This window comes from Biomphalaria glabrata, chromosome 2, assembly GCF_947242115.1.
Source record: "Biomphalaria glabrata chromosome 2, xgBioGlab47.1, whole genome shotgun sequence".
NCBI lineage: Eukaryota > Metazoa > Mollusca > Gastropoda > Planorbidae > Biomphalaria > Biomphalaria glabrata.
Window position 1 is genome coordinate 3,606,555 of NC_074712.1, and position 22,986 is coordinate 3,629,540.

A 22,986-nucleotide genomic window follows, 5' to 3' on the forward strand; every position below is an offset into this window, starting at 1 on the left:
TTTTTTATAATTATTATAAATATCTAGGCTTAAATCAAATTCAATTTTTTTATCAACTGCAGAAGATCAAAAGTTCTTTGTTTTAATTATCTCCAGCATTCTTATGCATATCTATGTAGTTTGATATATAATTTATAATGACTGTAATAATAAAGAAGTAAAAATAAATATTTTATAATAGATATGGATTTAACAAGTAGTTTAATTAAAATTAATGTGATTTACAAAAAAAAATTAAATTAAATTAAATAAGCAAGAAATTAAGAAAAAAACAACTTCATTTATGTTTAATAAAATGAATTTACTTTAAAATGAGGGCAAAATATCCTCTTTTCAAATAATCTTATGCATATAGGCCTATTATGTATAACAAACCTAGACAAAAAATATATATTTTTTACTCTTGTTTTTTTCCATCCTATTCAACCTGTAAAATCATCTATACAAATTACATTAACTATAAAAAGAAAAAAACAGTTGTGTTGGTGAAAATCTTTGCTTTAATTTGATATATAACTTTATTTATCCGTGATTTACCATTTATGAGAAAAAAATAAATTTTCATAACCCTTTTATAAACAACTGGTAGCCATTTTCACCCGCATCCATTGCTATTTTAGCAACAAGCTGAAAGAGTTAAGAAATTAAATTTTGTTTGGCCTAGCCCAGATTTCCTGCAGGATGGCACTAAATGATGACAGCGGAAAGGTTTTAACTTAATTAAAAGATAAAACTTTAGGAATTAAGCCCCCCACCCCTAAAAAAAGGCAAAAAAAAAAACAGAAAAAAAATAATCAAGCAAACAAAGTAATTAAATACATTCATTTTATTTTTACAGCTTTGTAGAGATCCAGAAACATCTTTGTTTTGCTTTACTTTAGTTTTGAATAATTTTATCTTTCTCATAATCAAAAGTTCATAGATTATCCTAACAAAACAGAAAACATTTTAGGGAAACCAACAATCAAATGACTTTGTAGACCGTTTCATTACACTGAGTCAGGCAAGGCTACATATAAATATGATGTCGATTCAAAGGCATCTCAAATATCAGTCTGGATACCTGAATAAAAAAAGAGTTTATGTTTACAAGAGAAAAAAAAAACAGACTATAATACAGTTTTAAATATTGATTATGAAATGTATTTATAAGGATAATGGATTACCCAGTTAACAATTTAGTATAAATTATTTGTCTTAAGATCTTAATCATCCAACAGCATATTTTGGGGTTTTGGCACATTGGCCCAATTTAAGCCATATCGTGCCCATGAACTTTTACACTAAATTGAGATATTTGCAATAAATATTCTTGTACAGAAAGCAATAATCATAAAAACTTATGAGGCTGGTATTATACACAGTATACTAAATGGTAAAAAAGTTGTCAAAATGGGACACTAAGTTTTAAGTGCTTTTACACTGCTGAAGCAATTTCAATAACTTGTATCTTAGATTTGATTAAAAAGAAAGTTTTTGATGAAACAACTGTGTAAAATTCTATGCAATATTACATCAGGTTAATCATGATGAAGTTTGCAAAGTAATATTAAAGTTGGTTTATAATAAAAAATTTGACTAAGTTAACAGTTTTTATTAATTGTAAATTATCTTTAAGTAATAATAAAATGAAATATTTTGGAATTTAAATAGAATTAAACGAAATGAAGATATCAGCAAAGGATGTTACACCAATGTACATGAATGTCATATATAAGTGTATGTTAGCCACATGAAATACTGGATGCTTCTATCATTTTCACATTCAAAGACAAGGATATTAGTATCAAATCAAATTGACAAGTTAAATTTAAATGTTTTGAACATTACAGATAATTATAAAAAAAAAATCAACCAAACAAACAAACAAAAAAAAAAAAAACAACAGACAACAAATATACCAGGTAACAAAAGAAAAATGTACAGAAAAAAGTGACCACCGCCCTTCCTTTTTCCATTTTTAATTAAAAAAAAAAATATCATGCTAACTCTATAATAGGATTTCTGACTCTGGGCTTGTTAGGGTTGTTCTCCAGCAACCAATCAGCCAGCCATAACTGAAAAAAAAATATTCTGAATAGAATAACATCATTAAAAATAATAAAATAACTTCAATTTATAAAGTTCTGTTAAGATACATAAAGTAGGCTCAATTCAGTGTTAAGAAAACATAGCAGACAAAAAAACAACAACAAACAAACAAGAGTTTAGATGACAAACTAATCTAAATAAGCTTCAAACAGGTAGGTAGTGAAGCATGTGTGTCTGAGCTCAATGGGGAGTGAGTCCCAAACCTATGGTCCATGCACTGAAAAGGCCCTAAGTCATAACTTTTGAGGGAAAAATGCAGCCAAACTAAAAGCGTTGAGCCCATGGAAGACCTTCATTAAATATTTCTCTTTATATTAAATTAACTGTATTTTTTTTTGGAAAGCAGTGAAACTATTTTTCTAATTAAAAGAAAATTTGAAACAACTTAAAATTGAAAAAAAATATATAGCATGAGTAGCTGTCCTCTCTCTAGTCAGTAAAATACACTGGCCATTTTAGTCACATTCTTCACATTTTTATCGTTGTTATAAATGGGAGTAGCTTATAGATAGTGCAGCTCAAGAAGCATTGTTAAGTAGCCTCTCAACAAACCCAACCACATTGCATAAAATCCCCCAATCTTTTCTTTGATAGACATAATTAAATTTTACTTGATTTGACTTTACTAATGAGAAACCAAACTTCAGAAACTCTTTTAGACTAAAAATATTTACACACTTTTAACAAATCTCAGATATTATTGGATGGATGATTGGTTGGGGGATAAATAGATAACTCTTCCCATGATGCCACACTTACAACTGGGTCTTCTGGTTTCTTTTTGGCAAGATCTGTCAAACCTTTTAAAAGTGTAGGATTGACAACTTTAGATAAATAATCTTTAGCAGCTTGACCAGTGGCCACAGGTTCCACAATGGCTGAAAAAAAAAGAAGAGTGGGTTATACTTAAATGGAAAAACTAATTGACCATTATTACATTTAATTACAAAGAAGTTATCTAACTGGTAAGATTAACCAATAAATTAACCTTAACCAATTTTTAAATCAAGAAGAATCAATGAAATTATTTCAAGAATACCCCAAATGCACAGTGTAACTAACAATTGTAATGTGGATATAATAAAGCTAATCTCAAGCAATAGTTTGAGAACTGTTGTAGTCAAATAATATTCTAACTATTTCTTCTTAAAATTGATTTTCTTTTTTTAATCAATGCTAAATTATTCCAATTTCCAGGTATTTTTTAGTTTTATGAACCGAAAGGTTAGAGGTTTGAATATTGGTGAAGAGTAAAATTTTGAATTTCAGGACTTTTAGGATGCCCCTGATTACACACAACTCTAATTGGTACCTGACTTTGGTTGGGGAAAGTAAAGGCAGTTGGTCATTGTGCTGGCCACATGGCACCCTCATACGGTCTGAAAGTGGAACTTAACAACTTACTTGTACTAACAATATACTTATTTTAACCCTGACAATATACATTTTTTTCCATCCCATATCCTGAGGCAGAGGTGGTTAATGAGGGTGTCAAGTGGCCAGCACATAGACACTTTAGAAGCCAAGCCCCTTATCACTCAGCCACCATGCTACCACATTGCTAGTAGGAGTAGAATAAAAATCTATGTAGTGAGTAATAATGAAGAGCTTAATTGCTATGTTTAGGACAAAAAAAAAACTGATGACAACAGCTATAGGGTAGAGATTAAACAGAGGGCTAAAAGCCAGAACAACATATTTTCTTTAGTAAAACAACATATTTTCCCTGTACAGAATAACATATATTCTTCATAAAGGAACCTGTTGGAGAATTATTTATGTGGATGTCTGACTGCTGTTTGGACATGCTAGAGAGATGCTGACTAGTTAGTTTTCAGATGTTCCTTCAGAATTGAAGAGTATTATAACCTTGCCCAAATCTCCTGCAGGACAGTAGGGGATAACAGCAAGCAGGGTGTTGTGACACGGTTACTATGTGTGGTCAACCATGACACATGGTCAAGTGTTGGGTACCGGGAAGTTAGGGGACTTGCGGGAAGTGACGAGTGTGTTGAAAATATGCAGAAGGAAGTCGAGTTGGTTATCTGTAGATAATGTTAGCCTTGTAAATATGTTATGTTTGAATGCTTCACAATAAAAGGTAGTTTATACTTAAAAGGACTTGTTTCTTCACACAGGGTTCAAACCTGGGACCATCAAGACAACAGTCCAGAGAACATACACACAACTAGGAAGCCCTTAATAGATTTTCTCACAACACTGTTAAAGATACTAAGCTAGATCTGTGTAACACAATGATAGGATAAGCAAGGCCAAACTGTATACTGGATTCATGAGTGAATTTATTTAGGGACTAACATAACACACATTTCAGTATTAAGTCCCCTTGCTAAGGGGAATAATTCTAAGTACCGACAACAAACACATATTCACAACGTCAACTATATTTTACTACTTACAATCTGGGAAAAAGAATCTGATCTCCCTTTGAGCACTGCTAAAACTGTCACTGCCATGTAGGGCATTCCTTTGATCATCTGTACCATAGATGGCACGTAAGCTACAAAGATATACAAATATTTTTTTATAGTGTTAATCTTGATGGAACTTTTACAGGATAAAAGTGGAGCAAATTATTTATTTTCTACTGAAGAAAGATTAATGAATGTGTAAAAAAAAAAAGGGTCTTGAAATATGAGACAACATGATGATAGTACATTTGGTGCTGATTTTCTTGAAAGATGAGATATAGTATTGACATGATGTATATAAACAAATTAATGAATGTGTAAAAAAAAAAAAAGTCTTGAAATATGAGACAACATGATGATAGTACATTTGGTGCTGATTTTCATGAAAGATGACATATAGTATTGACATGATGTATATAAACAAATTAATGAATGTGTAAAAAAAAAAGTCTTGAAATATGAGACAACATGATGATAGTACATTTGGTGCTGATTTTCTTGAAAGATGAGATATAGTATTGACATGATGTATATAAAACTAAACCCCAACCTCTATGATTATGTATGGTAGCATATGTTAGAAAACCCTGTCTTAGTATGTATAAACAATAGCTAATCAAACAAAAAATGTGTGATAAATCATATGTAAACAGTGCAACTATTTTAGCATGTATATTAATGTGAATAAAATTGGAGAATGTGAAGACAAAGTTTGAATTGTGTATCAATATGTTATTGAGATCTACAAAATGTTGTCTAAATAACAATATCATAGGACATTTACACTAATGGAATCAGAAGTTGTCCTTTATTTACAATAATACTTAAATCTCAACTATGTAAATATCCTATTAGAAATAGTCATTGAATATTATCTTGACACAATACAATTACTGCCCACAGGTCCATTAAAGATTAAATATAAAAAACGATTCTTATTATTATAAAAACAGGTTGCTGATATGCCTCATCTAAGGAGACTGCTACAAAACATGCCATGATACTCTTAATAAGTGCATTTTAAAATTAGTAATAACTTCATTGTTAACTAGTAAAAATAATTCCTTAATTTTATTAATTCATTCTTCTTCTTCTTAAACTGTAGGGTAGAGTTGAGCCTTCGGCTCTTGGAACTCTAGGCCAGCAAAAGTGAACAAGATCTCGAGCTCCCTCTCACCAGCCTGAATGACGGATGGGTCAGACTCGCGTCAAGAGACCGTGTACACTAAGACCCCTGACATTTTCCTTCTCTATACCAGGCTAACTGTGCGGGACATGCCATTTATGTAACGGCCCCTTGAGGAACAGCGCCTGGATTGTGACAAGGTTGTGGGAGCTTTTTTACAACTCCGCACAGTGCAATGAGGATGCTCTCACACCCCCTTAGGCACCCTCCACGGGAGTCTTGTTTTGCTACCCTTTAGCCTAATCATTTCCTCTTACGTTCGTTTCCAACCAGGCGCCCCTACGAGGCAGGGTAGCATGCCCGGGTAATTAATTCATACAAAACTGTCTCTACATGCAATACATCTGAAGGCTGGCTGCATGTCATACACTTTATATATTCTATCCTTGTATGCTATGTTTACAGCTTTGATTAGCTTCAAAGTCTTCCACTACTTACAACTTAAGTAATCCAATATTATAGTGTTTCTCAAACTGGGGCCCACAGAAAGATAAAAATTGTATACAGTTAAAACTAAAAGACAGTCCAATCTGATAACTTGAATACTAATCAACTAATCCATCACTACTGTTTAATACATCTATTACATACTATTCTATGTGACCTAAATTGAAGATTTGAAGACATTCTTCACTTGATTATACCCAACTGGGTCAAATGGCAAGACAAAATACCAGATACAGAAGTCCTTCGAAGAGCATGTCTGCAAAGCATCCACACAATCCTGATGCAGTCCCAGCTGCGATGGGCAGGTCACGTCTAAGACCACCGCATCCCTAAACGACTCTTGTATGGCCAACTAAGAGAAGGAAAGCGCTCGCAAGGTGGTCAAAGAAAGGGCTTCAGGGACACCCTCAAAGCTTCTCTGAAGGCGTTCAGCATAAATCCTGGCACCTGGGAGACAGAGGCACATGACAGAGCATCATGGCGTCACGCTGTGAAAACTGGCGCAGAGGTTGCTGAGGAAAATAGAACAACGCTGGCAGAAGAAAAACGCCAGAAAAGAAAAGCAAGGCCCACGACACTAGCTCCAGCTGGAATAAATTGTCCAGTGTGCTTCCGAACATTCCAGGCTTACATAGGTCTCACCAGCCACATGAGGAGGCATAAAACCCCAGTGCATAGCCCTCAGCCCCCTGGATGACAAAGTGGTCATCATCGAACCAGGATGGACGAACTATAGATAGATACCCAACTGGGTGTTGAACCCTTTTACCAGTAAACAGACCCACTAGCAATATCCATAAATAAGGAACCTAAACCAATGTTTAATCAAAGATACCACAAATTCTGCATTACCACTCTTAATACTGTAAAGAAGTTCACATCTAATTGTTTGATACAACATGGATTTATTGCTGTAATGAACCTCATCACAAATGAAAGAAATTGACTTGAAATTTGCGCTCTTTAAGCCGGGCAAAAATACACTAAAAAAATCTCATGAACCTCATCCAAGTAATTTTTTTTTCAATTTTGATTTCAACAGAAATTATAATCTCAATAAACACTCCTTCAACAAAATGCTGTTTGTTTGCTTTTAGATTTTTTACTAACATAACAGGCATTTATGTAGCTATTTCATTTAGGGGTCCATGGGCTAGTTTTGAGTATATAAAGGGGCCCCTAGGCCAAAACAGTTTGAGAACCTCTGCAACATTTTATACATACAGAGGCGACATTGTCTCAAGTTTAATGAATTGAAAATAAAAAATTTACCATTCTGGATGTGTTTGTCTGGCTTTTAATGTGTTGGTTGGACCAATGAGTTCTCGCCAGTAAGATATAGCTTGATCCCTGGCAATCATCAAAGTGATGATTGGTCCACTACTCATGTAGGCAACAAGACTTGGGAAAAACAATTTTCCGTAATGTTCTGCGTAAAAGTCACTGGCTTGCTCTGGTGTAAGATGCACTCTTCTTTTCTAAAGTTAAATAATTATATTTCAATGAGTGAACTATTTCATTATGGACAAAGGGAGATTGAAAGGATTAGCAAGAGTACAAAGAAATAAATTATAAGTTGTACCCCTTTCAAGCCATGCAATCTTATCTTATCTTATAAAAACAGAGGTTACTTCTAAAAGAAGATGATTACATCCTACGTCTCATAGTCAGTAGCATATTGGAATGGGTTGCCTGAGTCAGCTAGAAAAATCAAAAACTTAGCAGAGTCTCTAACATCTTATCTTATAAAATGCAGATGTTACATAAAAAAAAGATGTTTACATCCTACGTAACATGCACAAACAGATTAACACATGAATGTGATTAGAACATAGATCTAATTATCTTCTTTTTTGAACACAAGGTCTATAATTAAAAGATAAGATTCAAAGGCCACTTAAAACTATAAGATATAGTAATTCAATTAGTGTATTTCACTGTTTTGAAGTTCTAATTACTTTTTAATACATTCTAGTGAGGGCATTAGAAGAAGTGCTATCAGAAGGCAGTTGTCACTAGAGTAGGTAGAATTAAAATTACTCAATAAACAAAATATTGCACCATACAATTAATCAACTATGGAGTCTATTTTTATTTAAATACACTTTATGAATTTGACAAAAATATTTATTCCTATAACTTAATCCCAGAAATGAAAAATAAAAAAATCATTATAGGCTTACACTAACTAACATTTCATAAAATTAATATTTTAATTTAAATAAAGGATTTGCCAAATTGCATTAGTTCAGGAACAAAAGTCATTATTTGCAGATGATTGCATAATATATAGAACAATAAAAAACAACACAACATACAGAAATTTTACAAAGAGACTTAGATGAATTACAGAAATGGGAATCAAATTGGAGCATGTCTTTCTAGGCAGAAAAATGTCAGTTATTAAGAGTAACAAAAAAAACCCCACTAAATTCCACCTTATCTTATTCATGGTAAACCAGTAACACAGACTAAAAATCAAAATACTTAGTGTAATAATAAATGAAAAACTGTCATGGAATCCCAATATTGATGAAACTATCAAAAAATCAAACAAAGCATTGGGTTGATTAGAAGAAATTTCTATAAATCAAATAAGAACATAAAACTAAAATGCTATTTAACCTTGGTTAGGCCAATAATAGAATATGCATCCTCTGTTTGGGACCCCTCAACTCAAGAAACTGGAACAGACACAAAATAGAGCAGTGAGATTCATAACAAATGAATATTCACATTTGACTAGAGTAACACCTTTAGTAAAATCACTAAATTTAGAAAGTCTTCAGGATAGAAAACTCAAAATTAAAGTAGCAATTATACATGAAACACTGAACCATAATCTTCAAATACAAAAACAAAATCTAATTAAATACTCTGAAAGACACAAGGATAATTAAGGGCACATTCCTCATTCCATATGCCAGGACAAATTTGTACAAATGCTCCTTCTTCCCTAGTGCTATAAGAGCATGGAATGGGTTGCCTGAGCTTGCCAGGAAAACCAGTAACTTAAATTAGCAGAATTTAGGTAATTGGTCAATATGCATGACTAAATGCATTACGCGTAGGATGTAAGCATCTTCTTTTTTTGAAGTAACGTCTGTATTATATAAGATAGATAAAAAATATTATTTTCCTTTTTAGTCTTATAAACAATACCCTACATAACCAGGCTGTAAGGAGTCATAAATAGGCATTTTTAAGAGTAGGTCTAGATTGACTAGATCTAGTATTTAGAATTTTAGACTTTAGTGTGTTAGATGATAGTGGTAAACATTTATTTTTATGTATGATAAACAGATCTGAATAAATAATAATAACAAATATTGGATATCCAATTCACTTACCAAGGTTTTAGATCTAGTTCTAGAGATCTAGATATAAAAGTATTAGAGTTCTATTCCTTAACTAACCTGCAAAACAGCGAATCCAGATCTCAGAATTATGTCTTCTATTTCGTCTGCTTTATGCAGAGCATCTGGTTTTATTATTGCAAGAGTTCTTTCAACATAAATATGAGGTGCTTCCATAGTAACCTGTTCATCTGCTCCGCTTGGCATTTTTGTTTGTTAGGAGTTTAACTATTTAGATATAGATTTATATACTATACAATTAGGAAAATTTAGAAAAGACTCAAGTGATCAAGCTTCACGCTGTTGCTTAGAGATAGATATTGTATGTTTAGATCACGCGCGATCTCGTTTCTCAAGTCCCTATATTCACAGCAACGAGAATGTTTAAAAGATGGCGGCCTAGTTTGCAGACAACTCTAGACTTGAACATTATCTCCATTCCATCAAATATGAAACTACTTTATTTTCTTTAAATAAACTAGAGCATATACCCAGTCATCGTAACAAGAGATGGTAATTTAGATCTAGTTTCAATATTATCTTAACTAGGTTCTAAATTGATTTATCCGAACGAATTGTTACTAATAAACCCTATCATCTATGAGTTGAAGTTGAGTAGTATCAACTATCATAATCATACTTTTCTGAAACTTTCATAGTAGTATGAGAATGAATACGATAAGCAATGTGAATGTCACAATCATTCACAATGATGAATGATCATAATCATATCATATATGAGTATGACCTGTATGATCATGATGATTGTTACTCAAAACTGTAGTCAGCGTAGACTGTAGTCTTAGTCTGTATCAGTGTATGGATTGAATAGTATTAAGTATGATTACTATGATAATAATCATAATGATCATGATACTATCAATATCAAGTATCAATAATTCATTTTTATTGTGGTGTGGTATAGGCCGGTCTAAATAATAATAATTGTAATTATTTAGATCTAGAGGTCTAGTACTTTTTTAGTAGATCTATCTATATGTCTATAGACAAAAAAATCTAGATAAATTATATCTTATCTTATATGATACAGACACAGATGTTACTTCAAAAAAGAAGATGATAACATCCTCCGCGTCATGCATTTAGTTATGCATATTAACCAATGACCTAATTCCTAAACTCCGCCAAGTCACTGGTTTTCCTGGCTAGCTCAGGCAACTCATTTCATGCTCTAATAGCACTAGGGAAGAAGGAGCTTTTGTACAAATTTGTCCCAGCATATGGAACGAGAAATGTACCTTTATAGAACTAGATTTAGAGTTTAGGACAAGACCTAAGTGATTCTAAGTATAACAGTATAAATCATAAGTCACATAAGTAAAATTCTAGTCTAGATTTCATTAGTTTCATTAGTAATATACACAGATCTACTATTCTCGTTATCTAGATCTAGACATCCTGTTTACATTATGATTATCATAATCATATGATTTTTTGAGTTAAGACTATGATTTTACTCTAGAGATCTATAAAGATCTGCATGAAACTAGAAAGTATATGTGCTTCATCAGCCAGTTAATCTAGATGTATTACAGGAATCTCTGACTGAAAAGGTGAAAAAGATTGTATGGAAGGCTGGTCTGGTCATAGATCTAATAATTGATCTAGATCTTGGACTATGCCTTTCAAAATCATTCTTATTAAGTCTCAGAATGTGACAACAAGAAAATATTTTGGGACTTGTGAAATTTACAATTGTGGAGTGTCACCAGAGAATGGGACCATGTCCTTTCAAAACTGAATTCTCCATTGAGAGGCTTGAACAAGGCATTTGCCCTAAAATAAAACTATATAGAATAGAAAAGAAAACTAGATCTATATGGAGAGCTGCCTGATCTGGAAACTCAGATATTGGAATATCCGAACCCTCAAACATTATAAATGACAACGCTCAAGAAGAAAAGAAAGCCTTAAGTTAATCTTCTGGATTTGGATATCATTTTACTAAATGTGAAGTGTTTTATAAGTTATATGTTTGAAAATGATGTATTATTATAATGATTGTTTTTATACATAGAGAAAAGTAGCTGCTACCCACACGCTGTAAATTGTTTGTAGCTACAACTGTTGTTAGTAAATATTCAGTTTTATAGGACTAGAACCAATTTTTTTTTTTTTTTTTTTATAAATGTAATATGAAATTGTAAAACATCTTTAAAGAAACTGACAAAAGAGTTTTTAAGACCTATTTTCTTTGTTGCATTTTAGTGTACATTGGTCTTAGTTTTCCAGCCTTAAAATAGGCTGCTTAGCTATTGACCAAATCAGCTTTAGACTGCATATCTCTTTATGAAATAATAACATTAAAACTTAAAATATTTTTTGTTTCTTTCCAGGGAACAAGAAAGAAAATGTCTAGTGAGTATTGATTTACTAATTAAATGTTGTGCACTTTAAATAGCAATTAGAATGAATAGCAATCAACATTTCAGCTCAACCGTGAGTTTTTACACAGTTTTTTATTTGCTTATATTTCAGAAAATGACATATTGGATGATCTTCTTGATAACAGCCTGCTGTCTGATGGTAAGTGAAGTCTTAGGTTTTTATTTGCGTAAAAGTACAGTTGTGAAAGAATATATTGTTTATGACTTTGCTTTACCTACATGAAGACACAAGACACTGAGCCAAAAAGGATGAGCATGGTGCTCCATCCAGAAACTTAAGTAAGGTAATTTGTTTATACATACTGAAACAGATATAAGTGCTGTGGCTAATTGGTAAAGAGGGGTTAGAATCCTGGTGAAGACTGAGATTATTAATTTTGGGATCTTTAGGACACCTCTGAGTCTACCCAGCTCTAATGGGTACCTGACTTTAGTTGGGGAAAAATAAAGGTGGTTGGCCATTGTGCTGGCCACATGACAGCCCCATTAACTGTAGTTCACAGAAACAGATGACTTTTTCATCATATGCCACATAAACTGAAAGGGGAACTTTACATTTTTTCTTTATACTAAAATATATTCTTTCAATACAGATGTTAAAAAACACAAGAAATACCAAGCTCATTGCAATTATTCCAGTCATTCTACATAATTAATCTTTAGATGTTATTGTGATCATCCCTTTCACACATAAATCTGTCAGTCATTACTACTGCTCACCTTCATCACCTTCAATTATCCCTGAGTCTGTTTGGGCATTACACATGATCTGTTGACCATCTTTCTCCATTCCTCTCTATCTCTTGCCTTGGACAGAATCTCCATCAATGGTGTTCCTTTACGTTGTCTTCTAATTGCTTTCTCTGTCTGCCTCTTCTTCTTTTACCTGGTACTGTTCCCTTACAACTGTTACAACAGTTAAATCTTGTGGTAATAAAAATGACCTAAATCCAAATCTACATACATCAAAAAATACTAATATTCTACTTAAATAAAGATGAGAAAATTTGGCTCAAAACATGAAGAGGAAGTTAAAACGTATTTAATTTTAATGGAACTTAAATATGTTATTTACTAATATTAACTAGTAAGTTAAGTGTTTCATTTGATATTACTTACATTTGTATACTATTATCTTTTACAGATTCTCCTCGGCGTCCTAAACCTGGAGTAAGTACTTTTTATTTGACAATGTGACATTGAAACAATAACTTCTGCTCAAGTGAGGATTGTCTGCATGAATTAATATACATTTCAATAGTCAAATATATTAATGATCTGATCTCAGGTTATCTAGTACTTCTCTTCACCATCACATGACTGTATGTCTTAGTCACTTCACACGTTTAAATACACACTTACTCATGATTTCTACTTATTTAGAACAATAGAAAATATTCTGTTATACTCTGTGATTTTTGCAATCCTCTTGATTTCTGTCCAATTTTACCCCATAGAATTGTTCATGTCCCTAGAAATCACGCAACTTTAAATCTAAAAAGTGGTCCCCAAATGCAGACATAAAGTTCCTTTATTCATACACTGCCCATTGCAAATGTGTTTCTAGAAAATAGACTCTAGAGCACACAGTCCAAGAATGTTATACCCACAATTTTGAGATTCTTAAAGGCAGACAACTCAGATCTATCCACCAAGTTATAGGATCTCAATAAAGACTGAAAAGGATAGCTGATTTTTTATACTTTCTCTCTCTCCCTTTCCACCATCTGTTATTAGTTCTTCCTATTTTCATGAATCTGATCAGTTTATTATTGTAGTAGATCTGGTCATACTAATAGCCAGTTTCCTGAATGTTCTGTTGATAGATAATTGTTGTCAACTAAATGAAAAGAAATTAAACTTAAATATTTAAAACTTAATCTACAAAATTTATTTCCAGTTAACAGGCAAGCCACAGGCGGTAAAACCAACTAAACCTGGGTATGTTGAATAAAACATATACACATATGTATATATTGAGTTAAAACTGTAGTGTTGATAAGGATTGGGGTATCATGCGTGTGTAATCATCTGACACAGATAACAGCTGGGCAAGTGGTCAACTGTGACAAGTGGCAATGCTTCAGGAAAGATCTCGTTGTTAACACTACTCGTTCCCGTCATGTGATTATCCAGAAGGAACGGGAAATGTTCTGTTGCTTTTAAGAAGGATTTCGGGGACACTATGTAAAGAGCAAAGGTGTCAGTCAAGTCACTTGACATTGGACAAAAGGATTGGCCATTAGAGTTTGTTACAACAGTACAGAGTTTATACAGCAGTATGGTTATCCTTTGTGGAAAATGTATACATTCAGTTTATCTTGTTGCCAATCATACACTATTGACTGTTAATTTATTAGTCATTTAACCATCACATTTATTTGGGAGCACAGGTTGTCGAGTTCTTTGAGTCAGTTGTGACATTGTGTGCCGTATTGCAGAGAGTCTGGACAGAGAAAGTCGTTACAATATACATACGTATTCATTAACATCTTTTGTTTGATCTTAAAGTTGTATATGTGTAGTCTCTTCCATATATGAACCTCCTTAAGGCAAAAGGTTTTATAACTCTTTAAATGATGCCAACTTTTATATATTTATATTTCACATACAATTATAACAGTTCCCACTAATTGGTGCTTGTCTTTGTCTTGTTTCTAGTGAGAAAGATGACTTTTACAGTTCACTGGCAGCCATGGCAACTAGTGATGCAGAGTCGGATAAATCTGAAGTGGATATGGATAAGCTGGTGCATTCTCTTGGGGTAATGCATACTATGATTTAAGAAGATGACATACTAAACTTGTTTCCTCTTTTATCAGCTTGCTTTAAAGTTTTAGTGGCATATGAAATATCAAAGATGATTGTGTCAAGGCATAAACCTCATGCAGGACAGCAGAAGAGTGCAGCAGGCAGGATTTGAACTTGGCACTATCGTAATGAAAGTTTGATGTGCTTACCACATGACCAATCTGCAAAATAATATGTTTTTGTTTTTATTCATTTTGTTTAGCTTGAATTTGGGGGGGGGGGGGTAATGGAGGTAACCTAAAAAAACATAATTAATTTTTAGCAAGCCTTTAAGTAAAAAAATAATTGAAATTACATGATTTAATTAAAAAAATAGAAGTCAATACACTTTTTAAATATATAAAAAAATTATTAATAAAAAACATTCATAATTAATTTTTCAATTTAGAAATGATTTTAACTGATTTTGAAGATCATCATAAATGGCCATTAATAAAATTTCAGTAGTTTTATTTCCATTATATTTTATAGACAGAACAGTTTTATTCTACAAGACTTACTATTTATGAGTAGCAACAGTAGCTTTCTAGTTGTTCCATTTTCTAACAATCGATTCAAGTTTATCATAGTTGGTGCTTTTTGTTGATTCATCTATTCTTCTCTCAGGGTCTAGACGACATGGATGCCGATCTGTTTGGAGACAAACTAAACAAGAAAAGCAATGCAAACAAAACACCAGGCAAGCCGACCACACCTCGACGTGTTGGCCCTAAAGCTGTAGGGAACAAATCTCCCACTCGGGTTCAGGTAGTCTTGTGTTGTTTGTGTATTCACACTTAGTGTACGTTTACTGTTAGCGAAAAGGCCTTGTCTTTTACCACGCTCACATCTGCAGTATTTTAAGTTTCAATATCACTGCCTGGTATGGCAATCTGAACCTTAAAAATAACAATAAACTGCAGATAATCATAAATGCTGCTAGCAAAGTCATTGGTAGCTGTTACAGCTGTCTAATATTTAATTGACTAGAAAGTACACTAGTGTCTTACTAGCCAACTAGGTGTATTTCGGGTTCAGCTGTACATATAAAATACAATAGCTTGGTCATCACGAACATATTTTATTATTTCTCAACGCATATCAAACACTGGTCTCTGTCCTTATCTAAAAACTAACACACTTCCGGTCATTCGCGCATACGTTCCAACAAATAAATATAATATATAAGTAAAAATAGTACACACAGTCATCCATGACAGAAGCAAACAAGCTCCATTCGGACAACTGTTAGAGATTAACATTTGTAATAAGGCTAGGAAGATTTAAAAAATTAAAAAACGCCCTCTGGGCCAGGATTTTGAGATTTTACTGTCACTTTGAGATAGAAGATACGGTTTACAAAAACAAACAGACACAAAACTCAATTTTTTTCCCTGGCAATCAAATCATTAAATAGAATTGATCTATCTGATGTAAACATTTCATGTTACATTTGAGTGAAACTAGTGTAAATGTATATTTTGTTTCTACAGTTATAATGGATTTTGTAATGCACATATTGTAAGACAAATTTCCTCGTGGATAATAAAGATTATAATACTATTATTATTATGTGTTCACATTTTGCTTTTTCTTCTGTCTGACTTAGGCTCAACTTTTTCTGTAGGATTAGTGAGGGTGTGTATGCCACCTGCATGAGTGATAACTTTTGGTTGCTAGTATAATATTCTACTTCCATGCTAAGAAAGTTTTTTTGTTTGTTTTGGCAAATGAGATCTAGTCATTGAAGTATGTTGGAGTGGCTAAGGGACCTTTGGGAGTACCTATTGACAGTGCTGATAGGGGAAAAACTGGCTTAACATTTAGGAAACAAAATGTGGATTGTTGAAGTTGTTAGAATAATGAACATGCATTAAAGTCCATCACCTGTTATCAAAATGTACCAAGAGATGAGGCAGATGTACTGCTGACAAAGCTACAAATAACTTTGGTGGTCTTCATTGTAACTAAGCACAAATGATCATTTTACCATTCTAAGCCAAAAATCCAGCTTTGAAAAATATACACGACATTGGTTTGATCTATTGCACATTGTCGCTCTCTGTGTTTTCTGAAAGTAACTCAGAGCTTTAATTCTTAATCCCAGTCCTATCTTTTGATATCATTGGAATCAATTTTTTTCTTTTAAGTTGATATTTGTTTTAAATATTAACATTGTTTTAATTAGACTCTTATTATAATAATAAATAAAGAACAATTCATGTTTTGGTAATTGTAATTACTTTCCAATAGTCAATCATAAATAGACAATGACTTTGTCAGTGTCAGATGTGATAAAGTATGTAGGTCACTTGTTGTTCTGCATAGTTACTTGAAACACTGCACTTTTCCTTCGTCTAACTTTAAGACAATGATTTCTTACACTTTAGTCCCCCACCAGAAGTGACCCCTACACCAGCCCACCTGAAAGTGCCAGAAGCCTTAAAAGAAAACCAGTGAAGCCGCCCCCATCTTCAGCCACACAGCAGCCCAGCAACACCTCCCTCCCCCAGACACAGGTAGAGCACAAACCTGGGACAGCTCCAGGAAAAATGACGGGTAGGTTTTAGCTTTGATTTTGCTTTTGAAACCTTTGATTGACAAACTTCAACCAGACATTTGCTTCATTGACTTAGATCTTGAGACCTTTCTTAACTTTGTTTTGCTTATTTTACCTGGACCGCTTTGGAGTTTGACTTTTTTTTTTTCTCAATTAATGTAAATATTTTAAATCACAATGATTAAAACGATTTGTTTAAAAACATTCTTCATAAATAATAAAATTGGCATTGTAAAAAGAAAATCAAAGACAAAAAAAAAAGTCTGTATCATTATGTTCTGTGTCTCCAGATCTGAGTGCTGCCAGTGAAAGTCTAAAGCCTGGACAAAAAACTGTGCAAAGGCCAGAAACTGCCCCAAAGCTAAAAAATAAATTTGATTTAGGTGAGATAATTACTATTCATTTATAAAGGGAAACATTGGGATATAATGTAATGCCAAAAAATCACCTTTTTACTCCCCATGTCCCTTGTAACAAATAGTAACAAGACTGGATAACAAATTTTTACCCCCCTCCCCCCCTTTAGTATTTACATAATATCTAAATGTTCCCAATTATGTATTTTTTGCCACAGTACGCAATCTCAGTCCCTGTATGAAAAATGAGTAATGATTGGTTGCCTGGTAATGTGGCATGCGCCTCAAACTGTCATCCCATTGGTTCTGTGCTCCAAGCCTGACCTCCCCTGCCTTCTTGCTGGAGGTTTGGGCTAAGACTATATTTTCGTTTCATTTCTGAATGAACTTCTTAAACCATATAAAACTATCGTACTCATGAAATATGAAATCTCTCTTCTTTTTTTGTCACTGATCATATTTTAATCATTCATTCAAGCTCATGCCATGAATGTGTAACAAGCCAGTGACTCGACATTATTCTCAATATTGCTGTGAACTTATTCCTAAAAGCCTAAAGTTTGTGATTTTTTAACTGTTCAGTATGAATAGAAAAAACTATTGGCTAACTTTGTTTTGTTTTTAACTGCCCAAGAGTTTGTTTAGTTTTGGGTTTAACGTTTCTTGAATATTTTCATATTGTGTACATCATTCTGTGACTTTTGTCAAAAATGTTTGTGAGATATCTAAACTTTCAAGAAACAGAGTGAAAAGTAATTTGAATGAGAAAGAAATTTCCTTTTTAAATTTTCTGTGACTAATGATATTTTACAACCCAAACGATTGATGACCAATGATTGATTCTAGCTTTAAAACCTAGTATCCATCTAATAAAACGTTAGCCTGATATTTTGTTCAGGCTTGAATCATGGAATATTCAGACATTTGATCATCAAGTGGATTACCAGACTGTCTATCACTCATTCGGAAGCGCTGTGGCTGAGCGGTAAAGCACTTGTCAGAGGTCCTGGGTTTGAATTCTGGTGAAGATTGGGATTTTTAATTTCGGGATCTTTGGCGCCTCTGAGTCTACCCAGCTCTAATGGGTACCTGATATTATTTTGGGGAAAAGTAAAGGCTGTTGGTTGTTGTGTTGACCACATGACACCCTCGTTAACTGTAGGCCAAAGAAATAGATGACCTTAACATCATCTGCTCCATAGACTACAAGGTCTGAAAAGGGAACTAACCTTACTAAATTTTTTCTTTACTATCACTCATCCATATTTTAAAAAAATTCTAGTAAGTTTTTCTTCTTGATTGGTGTTGTCATTCCAGACTTTGACCCAGATGACCCACTAGCAGGAATATTGTCAGATGAGACTGATGACATATCTGAGAGTGACAGGCCCAGGTCAGCCACCAAGAAACCTGCCGCAGTAACCAACCCACCTCCTGCAGTGGTAAAACCACAAGAAAACACTACAAAAGTTACAGGTACTGCATTTGTGCCAAAATAATAGAAAATTATGTCGCTAATAGTCTATGCCAGTGTTTCCCAAACTTTTTGTTCTTAATGGAACACTTCACACACATTCTGAGCATTTAGCGGAACACTTTGCTTATTTTTTTAAAGAGGTTATTTCACATGGTGGCCTACTTGTTAATTATTCCAGTTCAGCGGAACATAGTTAGGGAAACACTGGTTTGTAGTTGAGTCTATACCATAGTTAGGGAAACACTGGTTTGTAGTAGAGTCTATACCATAGTTAGGGAAACACTGGTTTGTAGTTGAGTCTATACCATAGTTAGGGAAACACTGGTTTGTAGTAGAGTCTATACCATAGTTAGGGAAACACTGGTTTGTAGTAGAGTCTATACCATAGTTAGGGAAACACTGGTTTGTAGTAGAGTCTATACCATAGTTAGGGAAACACTGGTTTGTAGTAGAGTCTATACCATAGTTAGGGAAACACTGGTTTGTAGTAGAGTCTATACCATAGTTAGGGAAACACTGGTTTGTAGTAGAGAAAAAATTCATCAGTGTCACATTCTCTTGTTAAAACTTTTTGTAATTTAAGAATATACCCTGTACCAGCACACTTGGTCCAGCCTCCTCTCCTTAAGAGGATCTTGCTATGCAATAGACCATAAATGTTCTAAGTTAATCCTCTAATTGTTCACTATTCAATAACTTGAGGATCATTGCTCAGTTGCTGTAGTTATTTTGTATAAATTAATGAGAAATAAAAGTAGAAACATATTTACAGATTTCCTAATTATAAATAACCTTTACCTTAAACAAAAAAAAACAAAAAAAAACAACTTCCCAAATAAGTTGATTTATTGTGAAATGACTTGACTTTCAAAACAAGTATATGTGGTCTTGGCTGGGATTTATGATTGATTGTGACAAGATTGGAGTTTTAAATAAGTACATGTGGTCTTGGAAGGTAACTATGGTTGATTGTGAAGTGATTTAGAGTTTTGGTAGGGATCTATGATTGTTAGTTGAATAATTGGACTTTAAAATAAGCTTATGTGGTCTTGGCAGGGACCCAGGAAATTAATTTTGTAAAACTATTATCTGGTGAAAGTTTGTAACACAAAAAAAAATTTTTTTTTTAAATGTATGGTTAAATTCAACCTAGTCTTTGGTCACCAGAGTCTCCCAGAAGACGTAACCTGATGGACAGACCTCCAACAAGAAGTGGGGGCAGTGACAATACTGATTCTGCCAGCCCTGGCATTGCCAAGTCAGCTAATTTAGAGGCTACTAAACCAGGTTAGATACCTACATCACTTAAATATTAAAAGTCAGAGTTGGTATGAACAGTAAAGATAAAACCTTTAAAGTTACCAACAAACATCATGGTGATGAACAACTTGAAGACACTTATTAACCAGCCAATAGGGATATCCTAATACATTACACCAGTTGGAATCTCTTCTAGTGACTGTTACTTCATGTCTCATTATTCTGGTATTTAAGCATGATTAATAAAATATCAAGTAATGGTCAATGAATTCTTCAGGGATGCTCAGATTCAAATCATAATGGAGTTTAGACATTTTGAAATTTTTAATGAGAACTTTGCAATTAATTGGTATTAAAATTCTAAAATTGATTTTTATATTTCTACTTATACTATACCCCAAACTTGTCTTAGTCATTTGGGTATTAGATATTGCTCACTTGCTTCATCTTTTTCATTTGTACTAAATTGAGACATAGTTTTTACTGTGATGTTCCAACAGGTGCTAAGACTGCAGGTGGTATCTTCAGTGACTCAGACAATGACCTGCTAGAGTTAGAGGGTAGAACATCAACTCCTGCTCAGAAACCTAAATCAGGTTAGTCAATGTTTTACGAACTTAATGACTGTTTATTAAAAAGAAGGATGGTTACATGCAACCTATGTATAGGAACACCAAGTACAGTATGTTGATGAAAGAAAATAGGGCAAAATAATGGTCATCTCTGATAAGAGCATGGTCCTCATTTGTATTGGAAAATGGAAAAATTAACGACTTTTAAAGAAACACTAATATAAACAAGGAAAGGTGAAATGCAGTTGGACTGAAATTAAAAATATGTGGGTCAAGTGGCTCTCAATGGCTACAGACCAAAAAAAAAAAAAAAAGAAAGCAAAGAAAAAAAAAAGTAACCTTATAGTTTAGTCATGTTTTTGTAGTTGTTGACTTGTAAAGTGAAAAAAAAACACTAAAATTTTAGTATCGACCTTGTTTAATCTCTTCCAAAGAGTTTAGTGTGACCTACAATAGCAAGGTTGGTTGATTTTACTGACTAGGAACCCTTTGAGGTGTTAGACCAACAATAAGACCAACCTCAATACTTTCCCTGCTGTTGACCAAGTCACACGAGAGACTTCAAACGGTTTAAAAAAACTTCAAACTAAATCTGTGTTTGAACTGGAGGCAGCTAAGCACTTTGATATTTGTCAATATATTCAGCAGTTAATTCTATGTACATTTGAAATCATACTTTTACTTTCCATTACTATAAGCACAGTATGTGTTGTAAAAACTTCACTTTTCAGTTTTATTTTTCTGTTTTAAAGTTGGTAACTAGAACTGCTAATATGCCTCTGAAAACAAATGTGTTAATAAAGCACTCATAATTAATACAGTTGGAAAAAAAATTACCAAAAAACAAAATTGATGGTCTTCATATATATAGCCCAAAATGATAATTTAAAGAGATATTGACACTGAAATTTAAAACAAATTGTATAATATATCTATTACTATCAGCTGACAGTGAAGACCAGCGTCCAGCTAGGTCAGTACTAGACAGTTTACTGGGCAAGACTTCTGGAGCTTCAGCTTTACTGGAGCCTAAAGAGAAGAAGCCTTTTGTGTTGGATAATAAATACAGCAGTTCAGTACAAGGTGAGAGGTCAATGTCATGTGCACAATCACTGACATACATACAAGCAGCGCTTCTCTTTTTCATCGGTTTACTTAATTGTCTTAAAACAAAGTATGTACACATCATACACATTTTGTTAATCCACTTTTCATCTTCACCTTCACCTATCCCTTATTCTGATGAACTTTTGGGGCATCACACATGATCTGTCAACTGTCTTTCTCCATTCCTCTCTGTCTTTTACTTTGGGTAGAATCTCTTTTAATGGCAGGCTAGTCCATTCTTTTTGTCTTTCCATCACTTTCTTTGTCTTCCTCCTCTTCTTTTTTTCCCTGGTAGTGTTCCCTGAAGGAAGGCTTTTTTTCTACTTTTAGATAAATGAGGATTCAATAATTTAATGTTAGTATATTTGTTTGTTGTTGTTTTACTCATAGTTGGTTTTGAGAACAAAAATTTATGTAGCATGCAGCTGAATTTATGGAAATGGAAAAGTATTATTTCAAGACAGTGTTGTTCTTATGTTGTTTGATTGTCAGGGGAGACTGCTGGCGGGAAAGAAGATGATGATGGGTTTTCTTTTGGCAATTATCAGCCTTCTGCTGCATCTGGGTCAAGGCCAAACTCAAGGAGATCTGTCAGGTTAGTTGTTTTTTTTTTCTTTAAATATTTTTAAGGATAAGTTATGGAATAAAAAAAAAAGTTACTTTGACTTCAATTGTTATTGTAATATAAACATTCTTACTCACTACACATCACCAAGGCATAGAATGCTTTCTTGTATTTGTGCCTATATTATATAACAAATAACTTAGTCTTTATTAAGTTGATGAAATAAGGTTTGTGAAAGTCAAGTAGTGGATTTAATGATATGACCATGTTACAAGTGAAGTTAGAAAGTTAACAAAGTATACATATATATATTTGTAAAAAAAAAAAAAAGTAATATGTGTCAATTGTATTGATCTATAATCTTCGTGGAATTTGGATT

At 33.2% G+C, this 22,986-nt stretch overlaps 2 protein-coding genes across 2 annotated transcripts in view; one reads left to right on the forward strand and one right to left on the reverse strand.

Annotated features, from left to right (window-relative positions):
- Window positions 1–811: 811 nt before the first annotated feature.
- Window positions 812–9,843, reverse strand: LOC106057913 (nucleoside diphosphate kinase homolog 5-like). Its single transcript, XM_013215265.2, has 6 exons — window positions 9,573–9,843; window positions 7,429–7,634; window positions 4,512–4,612; window positions 2,851–2,969; window positions 1,990–2,057; window positions 812–1,063 (listed from the first exon to the last, which is right to left on the reverse strand). Exons 1-6 carry the CDS (start codon window positions 9,717–9,719, stop codon window positions 1,051–1,053), a joined length of 654 nt encoding a protein of 217 aa, XP_013070719.1. The 5' UTR covers window positions 9,720–9,843; the 3' UTR covers window positions 812–1,050.
- Window positions 9,844–9,875: 32 nt separating this feature from the next.
- Window positions 9,876–22,986, forward strand: part of LOC106057922 (fas-binding factor 1-like) — a 38,589-nt gene continuing 25,478 nt past the window's right edge. Inside the window, exons 1-14 of the mRNA XM_056018788.1 lie at window positions 9,876–10,025; window positions 11,870–11,891; window positions 12,012–12,059; window positions 13,065–13,090; window positions 13,821–13,861; window positions 14,582–14,684; window positions 15,338–15,478; window positions 17,101–17,269; window positions 17,561–17,653; window positions 18,944–19,102; window positions 20,271–20,390; window positions 20,864–20,959; window positions 21,881–22,018; window positions 22,535–22,637. Of these exons, the coding sequence (XP_055874763.1) occupies window positions 10,023–10,025; window positions 11,870–11,891; window positions 12,012–12,059; window positions 13,065–13,090; window positions 13,821–13,861; window positions 14,582–14,684; window positions 15,338–15,478; window positions 17,101–17,269; window positions 17,561–17,653; window positions 18,944–19,102; window positions 20,271–20,390; window positions 20,864–20,959; window positions 21,881–22,018; window positions 22,535–22,637 (1,262 nt within the window). The 5' untranslated portion in view covers window positions 9,876–10,022. The remainder of the gene's footprint in view (window positions 10,026–11,869; window positions 11,892–12,011; window positions 12,060–13,064; window positions 13,091–13,820; window positions 13,862–14,581; window positions 14,685–15,337; window positions 15,479–17,100; window positions 17,270–17,560; window positions 17,654–18,943; window positions 19,103–20,270; window positions 20,391–20,863; window positions 20,960–21,880; window positions 22,019–22,534; window positions 22,638–22,986) is intronic.